Raw genomic sequence first — 18,620 nt, 5'->3', positions numbered from 1 at the left:
TAATGTGTTCTTTGTAACGTGTTTGAAATGATCTGCCTGTCTGTCCTATGTAGAAGTTGTTGCAAGTGTTACATGTGAGTTTGTATACGCCTGTGTGGTTGTATTTGTTTGTTTGTGTTGTTTGTGTGTTAAGATGTTTTTGTAGAGTATTATTTTGTTCTGTATGCGATGTTGTAATTTAATTTCTTGAATGAGGTTGCAATCTTGTGTGTGTTTTTGTTTTCGTATGTTAGTGTGATGTATTTTTTGTGTTCTTGTGTGTGTTTTGTATTCTTATGTTTTTTGTGATTATGTTTTGTCTTTCGTATTATGTTGTTTATTATGACAAAACATAATCACAATAACTTCCATTCTCATTTTCATAGAATTTCTGCTATCACTAGTTTAAGTACTGAGCGATCTGATTTAGGGCCATATGGGGCGTCAGTATGAAACCTAGAATGCAGTGAACCTTAGCATAGTCGACTGATGTGTCTGAGTACGCACCGAGCTTAGTGTTGCTGCAATAGTTCACCTATGATGGACGTAGCGTAATGGGTTCATCCTCCCATTCAGTATTAAGCCTACATTTTGTTTTTCTTAAATGCGTATGATTATTATAATAATATTCCTCAAAAGATTTTATCATTTGATTATACAAGGTATAAAATAAATTAAGATAATAATGCCTAACTCCAAGCTTTTTTGAGACAAAACACACGAAACAGAATACATATAGGTAATCTTTTATTTGGTCCCCGATTCCTCATCTGCAGATCTTTAAGTCATCTCGGATCCACCACCACTATCATCTACCAATCTTCGAATAAACTGCGAGGAAAAATCGCTACTATCGATGATTGATTCGGTGCAACACAAACACAAGTGTGAACCTATTATTTGAAACGGAGATAATTCGAGAACACTAAGAAAAACACTACTTTGTCTTTGTGCACCACAGAAACAACTTTGCCATCGCCAGGATTTGATCTCAGGTTCGTCATGAGCCAGAGCTCTGGCAACAGAGCTGCCAATGCAGCTTAATCGAAGGTATAGTTATGGTGTGTTTCTATATTGTGATTCCTGTGGGTGTGGTGTTTTGTGTGTGTGATTCCTTTGTGTGATGATTGGTGTGTGTGATTTCTTTGTGTGTGTGTGTGTGTGTGTGCGTGCGTGCGTGCGTGCGTGAATGTGATTCCTGTTTGTGTAGTTATTGGTGTGTATGATTCCTGTCTGTGTGGTGATTGGTGTGTGTGATTCCTGTGTGTGTGGTGATTGGTGTGTGTGTGTGATTTCTGTGTGTGTGTCGTGATTGGTGTGTGTGTGTGATTGCTGTGTGTGATTCCTATGTGTGTGGTGATTGGTGTGTGTGTGTGTGATTCCTGTGTGTGTGGTGATTGGTGTGTGTGATTCCTGTGTGTGTGGTGATTGGTGTGTGTGATTCCTATTATTTTAGGAAAAAGTATTAACTACTACTTACTGTTTTATTATCAGGTTTCTGTTACATATCGATATTTCTGAGTGAAGGTAAACTTTTAAAAAGTTGTCGAAAAGAATTATGAATTATTACGTCACAACTTGCTGTCCTGTACCGACAATTTGACATGGAGTTGCTTGTTACGAAAGCTAAGGAAGATATTTGGACATTTTTATAGTTTTATTTATGTAAGCGGCTCGCTTTAAATCGATATTTCTTGCTAAGTTACCTACAAGCATTGGAATCTTTCATTATGATTTTATAAAGCTCTGAGCGAAACCGTAACCAGATATATTGACGATCTTTAATCAAAGAAGCAGAAGTCAATTCCGCGCGTTCAATATAAAATTTGTAGTAGAGACGACCAGTTTCTCTGCAAGTATTTCCATTGCTTCTGCCATCGCCACTCCAGTTTCTGTCTTATGCTATCATCTCATTGTCTCTAAATAAACTTCACACTAAAATATGTTGAATAAGTCATTGTGTTAATTTTATTATGGCGGTCAATAATTCCGTGAACTAAAATCTATACCTTATATCGCAAAAGCGATAATGACATAATTTTTCATTAAACAGTATACGTAGCAACTGAAATCTGCTCATTTATATAAATGTCTATCAATTAATTGTCCACAATCATTTTACACAAAATTGATTTTCTCTTCTCAGTGCCACGTGTGTGTTATATTATAAAACGTGTCTTAATATATTTCCAGAAAGTTAACGATAAACTCCTTGTGTGTGCGGTTTGTATAAATATTCAACGTGAATCGAGTTACATATCGCTACTATCAAGAAATAACAGGAAAATAGGTTTTGCCACGACTTTGTGACTACGATGTTGTATGTGTGTGTATGATTCATGTGTACGTATAATGGGTTATGTGAATGATCCTGTGTGTGGTGTTTGGAGTGTGTGATTCCTATGTGTAGTGATTGGTGTGCGAGTGATTTTTATTTGTCGTGATTAGTGTGTGTGATTCCTGTGTGTTTGGTTATTGGTATGTGTGATTCCTATATGTGGTTATTGGTGTGTGTGATTCCTGTGCTTGTGTGGTGTTTTGTGTGTGTGATTCCTATATGTGGTTATTGGTGTGTGTGATTCCTGTGTATGGTGATGTGTGTGTGATTCCTATGTGTGGTGATGTGTGTACGATTTATATGTGTGGTGATGTGTGTATGATTCCTATGTGTGATGATTGGTGTGCGTGTGATTCCTATGTATGGAGATTGGTGTGTGTGTGTGTGATTCCTATTTGTGGAGATTGGTGTGTGTGTGATTCCTATATGTGGAGATTGGTGTGTGTGTGATTCCTATGTGTAGTGATTGGTGTGCGAGTGATTCTTATGTGTGGTGATTAGTGTGCGTGTGATTCCTATGTGTGGAGATTGGTGTGTGTGTGATTCCTATGTGTGGATATTGGTGTGTGTGTGATTCCTATGTGTGGAGATTGGTGTGTGTGTGATTCCTATGTGTAGTGATTGGTGTGCGAGTGATCCTTATGTGTGGTGATTGGTGTGCGTGTGATTCCTATGTGTGGAGATTGGTTTGTGTGTGATTCCTATGTGTAGTGATTGGTGCGCGAGTGATTCTTATGTGTCGTGATTAGTGTGTGTGATTCCTGTGTGTGTGGTTATTGATATTTGTGATTCCTATATGTGGTTATTGGTGTGTGTGATTCCTGTGTGTGTGTGGTGTTTTGTGTGTGTGATTCCTATATGTGGTTATTGGTGTGTGTGATTCCTATATGTGGTTATTGGTGTGTGTGATTCCTATATGTGGTTATTGGTGTGTGTGATTCCTATGTGTGGTGATGTGTGTATGATTTATATGTGTGGTGATGTGTGTATGATTCCTATGTGTGATGATTGGTGTGCGTGTGATTCCTATGTATGGAGATTGGTGTGTGTGTGTGATTCCTATGTATGGAGATTGGTGTGTGTGTGTGATTCCTATGTATGGAGATTGATGTGTGTGTGATTCCTATGTGTGGAGATTGGTGTGTGTGTGATTCATATGTGTGAAGATTGGTGTGTGTGTGATTCCTATGTATGGAGATTGGTGTGTGTGTGTGATTCCTATGTGTGGAGATTGGTGTGTGTGTGATTCCTATGTGTGGAGATTGGTGTGTGTGTGATTCCTATGTATGGAGATTGGTGTGTGTGTGATTCCTATGTATGGAGATTGGTGTGTGTGTGATTCCTATGTATGGAGATTGGTGTGTGTGTGTGTGTGATTCCTATGTGTGGAGATTGGTGTGTGTGTGTGATTCCTATGTGTAGTGATTGGTGTGCGAGTGATTCTTATGTGTGGTGATTGGTGTGCGTGTGATTCCTATGTGTGGAGATTGGTGTATGTGTGATTCCTATGTGTAGCGATTGGTGTGCGAGTGATTCTTATGTGTGGTGATTAGTGTGTGTGTGGTTATTGGTGAGTGTGATTCATATATGTGGTTATTGGTGTGTGTGATTCCTGTGTGTGTGGTGTTTTGTGTGTGTGATTCCTGTATGTGGTGATGTGTGTGTGATTTATATGTGTGGTGATGTGTGTATGATTCCTATGTGTGGAGATTGATGTGTGTGTGATTCCTATATGTGGCGATTGATATGTGTGGTGATTAGTGTGAGTGTATTTCCTAGGTATGGTGATCTGATTCCTATGTATGATTGGTGTGCGATTGTCTATGGTGATTGGTGTGTGGTTCCTATGTATGGGGATTGGTGGGTGTCTGTGAGTGTGTATGTGTGTGTGTCTGTCTGTTTGTGTGTCTGTGTGTGTTTCTAGAATCTTAAATCTTGTGAATTTTACGCAACATACTAAAACCAATTAATATGGTACAACATTTTCTACTCTATATTAACAATGCATAATATGTATATTTGCCTTTTCCATGCTTTTAGATGGAAGTCATATTTCTACTCTCCGACAGCAAGATAGCAAGATGCACTCAACAAAAAGATGTTTTGGAAATATTAAAATAATCTGTGAACACAAAATTCAGAAGTATAAAAATAATTAACCTTAACACGTTTTAATAAAAGATACAATAAGATTATCTTTTCTCCTAATAAAGTACAAGCCATGAGGACGTCGTCGAAGACTTGAGGAACCACTAAAATATCTTTTCGATGAGGCTGAAATTGACTAATTAATACTAATTCAAGATGGATGAAAATAATAATAATAATAATAATAATAATAATAATAATAATAATAATAATAATAATAATATTCATATTAGCTCAGAGGATGTCAAAATTGTGGATTCCGATTGAAATCTGGAATTACTGTCTTGAAAAGCGGCTGTTGAATGGAGAAAGTGAAGATGTTCTCCTGGCAAGAAAAAGCGGCAGGTTGGCCAATTTCTGTGAGTAATTTGTACTCCCTGATCAGAGACTTGGCAGCTGCGAGAGATGCTCCCGTTCTTTTTTGTCGAAGTTGACGTTTATGCCTAGCACTTTGTTTGACAGCGACAAGAGATGGTATCGGGGGAGACCTTTTGTTCTGAATGAACAGCATCCATTCTGTTACCTTTGTTGATGCCAAGTTAATATTAACCCCATCTTCTTATCCAGAGGCGACACTGTTGAAGGGGTTATAAAATCGATCTGCGTATTAGAATCTTTTGCCCTCCACGTACATTACTCATTGATTTTAAGTTATAAATAACTTATCATAAAAAAGTCGAAAATGAAACCATTATGAAACTGTTTTGTAACCCCCATACCGTAATAATCGTCATCATATACAGGATGATTCAGTGACTATGTTACAAACTCTTAGGGATGATAGAGGAGACAATTACGAACAACTTTCATATAGGAACTTATAATCGGAAACATTCTGTTTGGTAGTTACAAGCCTAGATATGTTAATCAGTGTAACCAACTAGAATCGAACTCAAGGCCATTCTTTTGAAGTTTTGTTGCAGACGACCGTTCCTGTAAACATTGATGATTTCTCATAAACATGGTATAAGCTAGTTGGCATCGTAAATGATATTTTGACTGAGTAAACCTTGCAACTTTCCTCGCAACTTGCTCGTATGATTTTCATTTATGGAAGGCAATGGAAGGAAAGTTGAAAGGTTTAATCAGCCAAAATATAATTTACGATGCCAACTAGCTTATATCATCTTTATGAGAAATCAGCAACGTTTGCAGGAACAGGTCGTCTGCAAAAGGATGGCCTTGAGTTCGATTCTAGCTTGTTGCACTGACTACCATATGTAGACTTGTAACTACCAAACGGAATGTTTCCGGACATACAGAAGTTCCTAAAGAAAGTTGTTCATAATTTTGTCTTCTCTATCATCCCTAAGAGTTTGTAACATAGTCATTGAATCACCCTGTATATGCAAACCTATCTATGGCGGAACATGTAATCAATGATAACGGAGTTCTTCCAAGATCCCATCACTTTATCGGAACAATTCTATAATATCAGAGTGTATTTTACGAAAAACATCTAGTACATAACTTTTATAATTCTTTCTTTCCTCCTGTCTAATGAAGATCAGCCCCGGAACTGACCCACGTACATTGGCTCATATCGGTCCATTATGCGCCCGATATGCGAAGATTTTCAAATTCCGATATATGTGAATCCAAGACTGACAGGCGAGCCATCCTTACTCGGCACTGTAAGCAAGATTCAATCCCCAGACGATATCTTAGAATTCCAGGACCAGATTCCCAAGCTTTACAACCTATATCAACATTGGAAATCCATACCATCTCCAATACCTCTGATTGAGGTTCTGGCTGATATGTACATCCATTATCAGGCAGTACATCTCACTTGACGATGTGTGTCAGAGGAAGAACAATTTGTATACATCTGAAGTCTGATTAATGTAATATGTAGCTAGTCAGCTATGCATGCAATGAAGGGGGAAGGGAACTGGCCACCCTACCCATTATGTCCTGGCCTAGTTGCCTCAGGAGTGATGTAACTTATCAGTAGGGAACGGAATTTGGAGCAGTAAAAGCTAGTATTGGCATCTACACAGCCATTTGTTTACAACCCTTTATACCAAGTCCTCCCCTCCATGACATACTCGCAGATCTCTGCACGTCAACAGCAGGTGAACGGGACAGTTGTCGCATAAGAACGTCAACATGCAGGTTTACAGTTCAGAGTAGTGAAGTGTAGGTACAGGGACATTATTTTATTTTTACTAACATTTTTAATATTAACCTGTCTATACCTTTAGAGAACCGGAAACACCGCTTGCTCCCCCCTCCAAGACTGGAGTTCGATGATACTGGCGTAAAACACAAATCACTCTACTAGGTATAGGAAGGAAGAAAAGTAGTTCATCCATTTACGTAAACTAGGAAATATCGCGATTTTGAGTTTGATAATTTTCATTAGGTTTTTCTTTAATGAAAGTACAGTACTGTATTAAGAATAAGTGTTTTTACTCACGAAGTGAGTTATCCATGCGAACGTATTCATTATGCAGTGTATATTATACTGTCTACAGCACATTAGCGTACAATATAGAGAATGAAGTTAAATTGAAAAATAATCATAATATGAATATTTAAACACATTTTTGAAATGGTGGCCGTTCATTTCGATACAGGCTTCAGTTCTTTTGTGCATATTATCGCACTATAGACTATTGCATCTAATTCCAATTGTCAGTTTCGTCCTTCGTACTAGTAACTCATGTTGAAATAATTCTGTACCTACTCTACGTACTGTAAATTCAATCTTCACTTCTGCCCGATCCGAAAATATAAAATTACTCAGACATGCTATCTACTGTCCGTCCAAGTGGTTATGCCGCAGGATTGTAGAAAGGGAGGAAATCACGTGACAGTTAATTACTTAACTTAAATTCTCTCCGGCCAACTAGTCACTCATAACGAGTGCACCTCAGCACATGTGTGGACTTCGGTCCTATGTTCATAGACATCTATGACGTAGTGCAGAGGGCGGCCACTAGAGGGAACCCAAGAGTTGGAACTTAATCAGAGACAATTCTGTCCGGCGCCGGGGTGGTATCCGGTGTGGCTTAGTGGATAAAGCATCAGCACGTAGAGCTGAAAACCCGGGTTCAAATCCCGGCGCCGGAGAGAATTTTTCTCCGTTCCATTACTCTTTCATCGTATGATGACGCAGAATATCTGCATGGAAATATCATATGTACTTCGGTATATTAAAATAATATATATTTCAAATCTTTGCCAAAAAATAAATATCCGAAACTTCGTTCTTTCGCTTGCTCTGTTGAAGCCATGTTCACTACATCTTACGTTTGTGAAAAATTATTTTCAACAATTAAAATAGTAAAAACCAAATTTAGATCACGCCTGACAGACAAATACCTTCGTGATCAACTACGACTGGCAGTAAGTGACATAATTCCTGATTTTGAAACTTTGTCGCAGAGACATTCTGAAGACAGTTAATTTTAGGTTGTGATATTGATCATTTATTGTTCATTTCTTTCTTCGTTACACGTACTAAACATAGTTTGTAGCCTTGTATTGTATAAAATTATATTTAAGTGCTTGACGTAAGGAAAATGAAAATCCGTTAATAAGTCAGACAGTTGCTTCACTTTCCCTTCTGGTGTCTGCCTCCCTCCATAAGTGCTATGCACGTTGCAGGTTACACAGTGGCTCGGCGCACGATTACATTTTCGCCACCGCTGCTATAAGCTATTCCCGTACATGATTGGCGAATTGTGAGAGAGGTGGAGAATTTTGGTGGGATGAAAGAAAGAAATAGTGTAGCAAAAGAAAGACTAAACACTGTAACGGACAACTACATGCATGTGTTGATACAATTTTTTTAATTACATGCCACCTTTTAACATGTCAATTGGGAAATGAAGATTTTTAACTTACTTTTTTCAAAGTAATTTCTATAGTCTTTGATTATACCAAGCTATACAGAGCGACAGTAAATAATATAATTAATTTCAGAGGGCTATTCTTTGAGATATTTCTAACAAAAAAGTTAAATACAATTTTCTTCCCTTCTGCTTCTTTTTCGAGATAAAAATTGTTTTATGTGAAGCATTTCTTAGCGTGTGAATTGGACAGATAGAATAAGAAACGAAGCTGCGTTGGAAAAAGTGGGTGAAGAAAGAATTATGCTAAAACTGATCAGGAGGAGGAAAAATAATTGAGGAGAAACTGCCTACTGAAGAAAACACTGGAAGGAATGGTGAGCGGGGGAAGCGTTCTGGGCAGAAGATGATACCAGACAATAGACGACAATGGAAAATTATTCAAATTATGGTTTATTTAACGACACTCGCAACTGCAGAGGTTATATCAGCGTCGCCGGTGTGCCGGAATTTTGTCCCGCAGGAGTTCTTTTACATGCCAGTAAATCTACTGACATGAGCCTGTCGCAATTAAACACACTTAATTGCCATCGACCTGGGCCGGGATCGAACCCGCAACCTCGAGCATAGAAGGCCAGCGCTATACCAACTAACGACAATGGGTCCTATGCGGAGACAAAGAGGATGGCAGATCTTATTGACAATTCAGTCATTTTCAACGATCACAACGACAGTTTTTCACGTAGACTGACAAAGGTACTGCAGTAAAACTGATTATCTCTCATACAACAAGAAATGTCTTAAATTAGCAATGCTGCCAATGTGATAGTCTGTCAGACGATTGATTAGTAATCTACGATTTTAAAAAAGTGCAGCTTTTTCTACTTCAGGCATGATTATATAAAAATATACTTCATTGATAACTGCTATCATGCTATCGGTCCAAATGTTTTCTAGCCTGCGTAGGTAACTGCAGCGGCTCACAAGAGCCAGAGCGTATTCCGAATCTCAGCGCTGAGCAATCTGATGGCATCACGGTGTTCCGAATTTCACCGATGGCGTCACTGATGCTCCACCGGTGTCACACCGGTGCCATCACGAAGACAACGACAAATCTGTTGCATTATATACGGATAGTAAAATTACTTTAGATTTATTGAAAAACAACTACAAAAGAAATAGATTAATAGAACTTACTAAAACAAAAATAATTAATTTGGCACATTCGAATTGGAAATTACATTTCGGCTGGATTAAAGGACATTCAGGAATAGAGGGGAATGAAATAGAAGATAGACTTGCAAAGCAAGCAGCAGCAGAAGACCGGGAAATCTTTTACGACAGAGTACCGAAAGAGGTTATTATAACACAGGAAAAAGAAAAAGGAATCGAAATGTGGCAGCAACAATGGACAGACTCAAGGAATGGAGCAATAAGTAAGGCTTACTTCCCATCAGTGAGGAATAGACTACGACAGAAAATTCCCCTCTTCCCAGAATTCACAGCAATAGTAACTGGCCATGGAAAGCTGAGGGCATACCTTCACAGATTTAGACTTTCAGACAACCCGATATGTCCATGTGGAGAAGTAGAACAAACTGCAGATCACGTCGTATTCCAATGCAAAAGATTATATAAAGAAAGAAAGGAAATGAGTAAAAGAATAAGAAACATTGGCGGAGATTGGCCTACGACTCATGACAAGCTAGTTAGCAAGTATTTGCAAATATTCGTCCGTTTCATCAGCTCGATAAACTTCAATGATCTACAATAATATGTCAATTAATCATGACAGACTGCAATTAAAATATTATATTATACGATATCATAGTATGTATGAAGATTATAGCTAAACACGTGTATATTATAATACGTTAGATAATGTAAACTGATGAATTGAAATTACAAAGCATGTAGTATTACTATGTAATGGGGCATGCAGTAAAAAAAAAATAAAAATAAAAAAAAACCGGTGCCATCAGCTTGCAGCGGTGGTGGCAGTCTCCATCAGCCGCCATCAGTGAATACGTCCGAATGTATAGTTCAATTCGTGAGTAAAAACACTTAGTATTAATACAGTAATGTATTTTGATCAAATAAAGACCTAATGAAAAATATCAAACTCAAAATTGCGATATTTCCTAGTTTACGTAAATGGATGAACTACTTTTCTTCCCTCCTATACCTAGTAAAGTGATTTGTATTTTACGGCAGTATCATCGAACTCCAGTCTTGGAAGGGGGAGCAAGCGGTGTTTCCGGTTCTAGACTTTTAATCCAAAGATATAGTCAGGTTAATATTAAAAATGTTAGTAAAAATAAAATGATATCCCTGTATATTTTTTATTGATGTTTTAATAGGTACTAAACTTTACATTTGTAAGTTCCTATAATCTCTGTCACGGAAGACTTTGTCTCTTACATTTCTGTTCCCTTTCCATTCCGGGTGTTGAACCGGTTTCTCCGTCTGAGCACAACCCGCTCAAATAATTCACCCGGCCGATATTAATAGATAAAACTCCTCTGATGCTTTCTGGCGCTGACCGGAAGCAATGTATATGTGTTTGACGGTCATCAATACACTTGCCAGGGATGACCAGAATTGAACTTTTGAAACGAAAAATGAAGCTAGTTGTTGAAAAGATAAATTGCTAGGCCTTCATTGCGGTCTTGTAATTTGCAGTCAATTTGGCAAGAAAACAGAATCAAAGGAGGTGAACAACCCCAGCTGCTACTCTGCGTGAGTTAATTATTTGTACACCTATTGTGATTATTCTGTTCGGAAAATTATGGAATAAATAACATTACGAACAAGGGAAGAATGTATTAAGAAAATGACTGCGAAAAAATTCTTGTTGCACATAGTTCCAGGTAATAGAGAATAATATATCCACAAATATAAAATATAATTCTTGTATATTTAGGAAAAACTATGTCACTAAAATTAAACACATTTCTATATCATACGTTTCAAGCATTGCTTAATAATCCCATTATTTTATAATACAACGATGATTTTTGTTTACTATTTATTTTCTTGGAGTAACATTTAAAAGACAGGGAATATGTTCAAATGCTACAAAGAAGTCAACAAAAATAAGAGAATGCTACAAAATGTTAACACAACTCCAAAAAGTTAATAAGATTGTCCGTCTCCAATGGATTCCAGCACACTGTGGAGTCGTGGGGAATGAAACCGCAGACACACTTGCCAAGAAAGGCACAACAATAAAACAAAAATCTAAATTTAATTTCTCATATTCCTCAATAAAACGCTTGATTACTACAACATTTTCTCATTCATACCTACAAGAAATAGAATCAAATGCTAAAGACAAAAAATGGATTACACTACTTTCCAACCCAGATATAATCCCCCAGAAACCAAGGAAAACAGCAGTTGCAGCCTTCAGACTATTGACAAATCATGACTGTCTAGCAAGTCATCTCTACAGAATAGGTATCTCAGCTTCACCCATATGTGTCCTGTGTAACGATCCGGCAGAAATGAATGAAGACCACTTGAAGACCTGTGAAGCATTAAGATCAGAAGAAACTACAGTTCAAAAGTATTGGAAAGCACGACTGCTAATGGCTTCATTTCCAAATGCAAGGCACTAGACAACAACAACAACAACAACAACATTTAAAAGACATAAAAAATACTTTTACTGGGTAGCTGTGAATATATTGAATAAGCAGTCGCGGACAGCCGATGAGGGGTGGTCCTCCAGCTTGGGGGTTGGGCGAAGGGCTAACCGTAAAAAACAGCTTGTTACGAATCCTTCAAATCAGCCTCGGAATGGGACTGATTCTCTGGCACGACCACAGCAAAGGAATAAGGTTTTGAGATTGTGTACAAGGAATAACAGAGAGGATTTGGAATTGAACGGGTTACATCAGCTGCTTGTCCATGCGGATGATGTGAATATGTTAGGAGAAAATCCACAAACGATTAGGGAAAACACGGGAATTTTACTGGAAGCAAGTAAAGAGATAGGTTTGGAAGTAAATCCCGAAAAGACAAAGTAAGGTAGGTGTCCGTGATATGGCCATGCTAAGGTTTGAGAATTTTTCTAGCCGCCATTTTGAAAAAAAATGTAAACCACTTTTTTCTTACTCGTTCTCAGTCTAATGGACTTTCTTAAAACAAATTCCTTTCCCCATAAAAATAGCTTTAATTGTCCAAAAAGTCCCAAATTCCAAAAGTCTACCTAGTGGCCATATCAGGAACATGTGCACATGATATGGCCACTCTTGTTCCATGTTCTGCATATCGTGATTGTTTTCAGTTTGATAGCCCAGTTGTGCTGAAATTAAATAATTTTGGTGTAAAATGAATAAACATGACACTTAACAATCTTTTTTATAATTCAAAAGTGTAGTCAAAACAGGTTTTTCCATAAAAAAGTACGTTGTTTTTCTTAAAATACAACATTTTTGCGTAATCCCAGCCATAAGGCATGTATATTTGTCAGGTGAAAAATTAAAAGTGAAATGAATTTGATATGGCCATGCTGCATTTGATATGGCCATATCAGGAGCAGGTAAACTTTCACGAAAATCGTTTGATTATGAACAGCTCGTAAAAGATACGCCATCAACGACAACATCAATCAACAGAACATTAAAAACGGAATGGAGTACTATGGTTTTCATGAAACAAGTCTTTGAAAAACATGCAAAAAACAAAGGAGACTTACCAGAGTAAAATAAGAAGAGGTCACATGAAAACCGCAAAACAGGCAACTGACGCCATATTGCTCAACCTGACTGGATGGAAAACGATCAAGTGACATACCAGGATGCCCTTTCACTGGATGCTGCTGCAATTTAGGGGATTTTTTGGTTAACTAACTCACAATAGGAGTGTGGGCATATCAGGAACATGGCCATAACAGGAGCACCTACCTTATATGATTATGTCTCGTGACGAGAATATTGTAAGAAATGGATATATAAAAATTGGAAATTTATCTTTTGAAGAGGTGGAGAAGTTCAAATATCTGGGAGCAATAGTAACAAATATAAATGATACTCGGGGGGGGGGGGGAATTAAACACAGAATAAATATGGAAAATCCCTGTTATTATTCGGTTGAGAAGCTTTTATCATCCAGTCTGCTGTCGAAAAATCTGAAAGTTAGAATTTATAAAACAGTTATATTACCGGTTGTTCTTTATGGTTGTGAAACTTGGACTCTCACTTTGAGAGAGGAACATAGGTTAAGGGTATTTGAGAATAAGGTGCTTAGGAAAATATTTGGGGCTAAGAGGGATGAAGTTACATGAGAATGGTGAAAGTTACACAACACAGAACTGCACGCATTGTATTCTTCACCTGACATAATTAGGGACATTAAATCCAGACGTTTGAGATGGGCAGGGCATGTAGCACGTATGGGCGAATCCAGAAATGCATATAGAGTGTTAGTTGGGAGGCCGGAGGGAAAAAGACCTTTAGGGAGGCCGAGACATAGATGGGAAGATAATATTAAAATGGATTTGAGGGAGGTGGGACATGATGATAGAGAATGGATTAATCTTGCTCAGGATAGGGACCAATGGCGGGCTTATGTGAGGGCGGCAATGAACCTCCGGATTCTTTAAAAGCCAGTATGTAAGTAAGAAAGTAAGTACATAAAGAGGCATTTTCGGTTACTTCAATAACTGAGATCATCCGACTTGCTAATAAATGATATGTTTGAAGTAGATGCATAATTATTCATTTAAAAAGATCACATGATGTAGCTATTTGTATATGAAATTAGTTTCGTATATTACTTAGCTATTTACAGATTTTCGTAAATATGTACCAATTAAAAGAAATTAGTGATCTGTAATGTACTGCTCTCATCTGTATATGAAACAACTAGTTAAAGTCAGGATAGGAGGAGAAATGTCAGAGGGAAATAGAATAGGAAGAGGGGTACGGTAAGGATTTTCTTCATCAACTTTTAATAAACCAAAAGTTTACTGGACATATGCTTATATGACTTTTTTCCTTTTTGTGCGGAGAACTCGTCTCCAAAATTTGTACAAGTATTTCTGTTACATCCTGTATATGTGAAGCTGGTTTATGTAAATTAGTGCATTTATGGTCGTGACAAGTTATATGCTGTGATGCTGTTAGTATTAATTTATAATCGAAAATGAGTGATTTTACTTATCTCTACGTAAAATGTGTGATGAGTCCAGGGAGCGGATTTTTAGGTAGGCCCTGCTCAAAGTTTATAATGATACGGAGTATACGTAAGAGAATATAGGCCTAATGTTTATTATTTTAGGCCTGTTTACAACTCTGAAATCTAACAGAGCTGGGTCATAAAGACTGGAGAATGAATATAGTGAATAGCGCCTGCTGTTTGTAAATAACGGTTGAGACCGTTTATTTGAAATTGCGTTTCTGCCTACTGAAGCCACCCACAAGTCTACGTCAGCGGAAGCTGTAGCCAATACTGTACGCCAACTACGAGAAAGGCTCAGGGGAATGAGACGCAGCGGGGTTATGCTATGAATGAATGTTGATGTCATAAGATGTCATAAGGTCACGCACGTGGGTACTCGTATCTCTGTTGGCTCTCACAGCACAAACGATAACACTGATACACACACATTTATACTGCCCTAGTCACAAAATTAGATCACGGTTAATCTCCTGGTCTTTTAATCCCTACATACAGGAAATGACATGTGCAGGGGAGCGCATGTTTTTTAAACTGACGTTATAACGGTAATATTATCTATCTCCAATAGATGACGCAATAGTAAGCACATTCCTTTCACGGTTAATCTCCTGATTGGAGAACAGTAGTATGGAATGTTACGAACTTCGTCAGTTAAACAGCGAACAGGTAGTTGCGTCATTGGCTACAATCGGCTAACTCTTTCATATTCAGCGGTATTTTTTAAATTGGTTATTTAACTACTCTGTATCAAGTACAAGGTTATTTAGCGTCGAAGGAATTCGTGATAGGAAGATGGTATTTGGCGAGATGAGACCGAGGATTCACCATAAATTACCTGACATTCGCTTTACGGTTGGGGAAAACCTCGGAAAAACTCAACCAGGTGCACTAATGAGATCGAACCCTAAGCGGTATTAGTTATACCAGAAAGAGAGTACTGTTTCCTATTTCATAACTACAGCTTTTAGTACCTAAAACTTCGCCCCATGAAAAGTGATGTACGTATTAGGTTATTCAACGGATTCTTCTCTCAACTTACTTCTTGGTGGTGATATTTTCCATTTCCGCTGTAGAACACTTTTGCACTTGCTCGATCAGTTGACTCTCTAGTTCTTTACGGGTAGCCTCGAGGCTGTCGATCGTCAAATCCTTCAGCTTCACCAGCTCCTCCGTGGTATGCACCTAGATACAATGCAATGTTAATGTTCCACTTATAAATAAGTTTGCATACTAGTGACTAAGTAAATGTACAGCATGAAATCTTTACCTAGAGATCCGGAGTTCATCCGTTTATCTAATTACTAGACTTCGTGGAATTGCCACGAGAATCACAAGGTTTACTGTGCACGCGGTATAGACTGTATGAAAAGGGGTCGTGTAAAGGATGGAGTATACCTCTGATGTAAACACTGAGCAGTATACTGCGATTACAATAAAACCTATATTCTGCATTCAAGAAATATAATGAATGATCATTGAAGTAAATGCACAATTATTTTATAGTGAGATATATTAACTCTTAAAATTTAATTATAAGATACTCGCATCATCCTTGAATATGTGCATTGCAGTGAAGAGTTACGTACATTTTGAGCGACTGCAAAGTAACCTCCTCCGATGGTCACTTAAACAGTTTTTATTTTGGAACATTGTACGTTCAACATCACACGATGTAATACGTACATATTTGAAGAACGGAAAGTCACTACTTTTTGGTACACCAACTTCAGATATCTTGCCGTGATCTCATAGTGCGTCATTTATAATACGAAGTTGTGAATAGGCAGAATTTTTAGCAATAATGTTTCTCAATTTACATTTCACTTTTTCTGAAATTAGTGAATTGTTATTTTGGATAACGGTTTATGGTACTTTATCCACTATATTAAGGGCGTCTGAGAGTTGTAGTTTAGACGATTCTAACAGGATGATGCTTTTGGACACGATTTTAAAATTAGAATCAATGAACAGAATATCTTCCAATAGCTGTTCAGAAAGCAATGATTTTACAGCTGCAACAGCGGAACTGTCTGTGCTATCCAATGCATCAATTACCTCCATTATTTTGCCATAATGTTCTGCATAATAATTAACAGCATCCAACCACGTACCTCAACGAGTCAAGACTGGCTGCGGTGGTAAAGGTATTCAAGGGGCAATTATTTGGAACAGAAACACTCTCATTGTAGTATGTCTGATTGAATTCTTGTCTGCACTGAACAAATGTTAAGCTTTGACTATTCCAACCAGAGTAATGCAAAAACAAGTGCTTACGTAGGTATACATTATCTGTAGGTGCTCTATCTATTTGGACCGGTCACATCTCTTAACATGAACTGCTTATACTACGAGACCGGGCGGTCGCTCACCTCTTCTATACTACCGTACATCGGCAACCTGATTGCATGCTTCGTGTGGCAATTCAACGAAGTCTACTAATTACAAATACTATTAAGCCTTAATCGTTCCAGGAATTAGGTTTCACGGTAATGTATGAGCTTCGGTGATGCCATATGAAAGTGATCAGCTAGATTAATATTTATACTAAAATGCTACGACTATTCATGAGCGCCAGTCAGAGACACCCACTTAGTAAGATATTGGAAGTTTTTCCGATGCTCGTCGATGGCGAGATTACCGGAATATGGATGATGGTCTGCAATATTTGGTGAACGTGTCTGAACTTTTTGAGTAATCTCTATAGTATTTCCGGGGTTGAAAATCTACTCTTATGCATTTCACTCATTCCAACCCTACCTCGTGGTATTCGTATGAATAATTTAACAACCATGCATTGAAGAACTTATATCTGTCTCTTTTGTAAGCATTCACATCCAGGCATATGACTTGAGTGGACATGCTGAATCAATTGAACAGCTATGAAGCCTTCCCAGGCTAACATTTAGAAGGTCGGATCCGGAATAGATCTGTGGATTTAAGTTTACATCGATCTATTACATGCCCTATGCAGCTTCTACCAAACGTTTAAAAACATTCCTTTAAAAGAGATGTTTCAATCTTTTCCTTATGCTTATGTGAGACTCTCTGATGTTTATACAGCGACATATGCCTGTGAAAAATGAAGTTTTTTTTTACTGAAAACCTAATTTCTTTAGCTTTCAAACTATGGATTATATAATAATTTTTTGACACATTTCAAAACACGAATACATTCCTTTCCCTCTTTCTCCAAAATTCCAAATTTGTGCACACAATATAAATTATTGGCCTTTTCGTAAGCATGATGATGCGCATTCGACAAACACAGACAAATCTATTCTCTTTAGTATCTTAATATAATTATCTGTCAGGTATCCGTATACTGAAATTTTTCCCAACTTCTCTGTTATGAAAACTTATTGAAAAAATCACATTTTGTGTAGGAAAGAACTACTCCAGAGTAGGTGTATTTAGATTAACGTATTTTGGGATAGAGTTAGATATTATCTTAAGTCATTGTTGCACATCTCAATAATCTGCCACGTCACGTCTACACTCACTGAATTTTGACCAATTTTAAGTTTTTTCAAGGACTTACACTTGTAGCAAACTCCACAGCTGATAACTAAAAATGGAGGGAATAAGTTGATTGATCAATGGTACCAACTCCAAAAGTTATGATGTAAGTGGAGATTCCGGATCAATTTGCCCCGAATTTCAAACGCAAGAGAATTTCGTCGTCATTCTTGAAATAACTCCTATGTGACATATTTATCGATTTTCATATTTTTGCTCTATTAAATAACTTAGATAGTGATACAGCAAATAATAAAATCTCTTATATATAATTATATTTCTTTCTTTCGAAAATGTAAGAATTCAAAATCTCCTATGTACCACTGCCATAGAATGAATAAATGTGTATTTTCTTACTATTGAAAAATTTTCTATTTTGTACATAGGAGTTATTACAGGAACGTCGACGATTTTAGAAAATGACAATTTTTCCAAAGGAGAAAGGAAAAAAAAAGTGGATTACAATGCGTGAACGAGCTGTCACAAATTTTTTAAATAAAAAGTAATACTTGTACAAGAAGCCTTTCAGATATGTCTAACTCTGTCCCAAAATTCACCGGCCTTCTAAAAGTAATTAATTTTTTCCTACAAAAACTGCAATTTTTCAATAAGTTTTCATAACAGAAAAAATGTTATACGTATAATCCACAGTT

The 18,620-nt window shown here is 37.3% G+C and overlaps 1 protein-coding gene across 1 annotated transcript in view; it reads right to left on the bottom strand.

Moving 5' to 3' along the window:
• LOC138694905 (protein Hook homolog 3-like) overlaps positions 1 to 18,620 on the bottom strand; it is a 210,678-nt gene that overhangs the window by 102,835 nt on the left and 89,223 nt on the right. The window contains exon 5 of the mRNA XM_069819089.1: positions 15,491 to 15,633. Coding sequence (XP_069675190.1) covers positions 15,491 to 15,633 — 143 coding nt within the window. The remainder of the gene's footprint in view (positions 1 to 15,490; positions 15,634 to 18,620) is intronic.

The sequence above is a fragment of the Periplaneta americana genome, chromosome 2, assembly GCF_040183065.1.
Source record: "Periplaneta americana isolate PAMFEO1 chromosome 2, P.americana_PAMFEO1_priV1, whole genome shotgun sequence".
In the NCBI taxonomy this organism is placed as follows: domain Eukaryota; kingdom Metazoa; phylum Arthropoda; class Insecta; order Blattodea; family Blattidae; genus Periplaneta; species Periplaneta americana.
The sequence above is the reverse complement of the archived record's forward strand: the minus strand, read 5'-3'. Positions and strand labels throughout refer to the sequence as shown.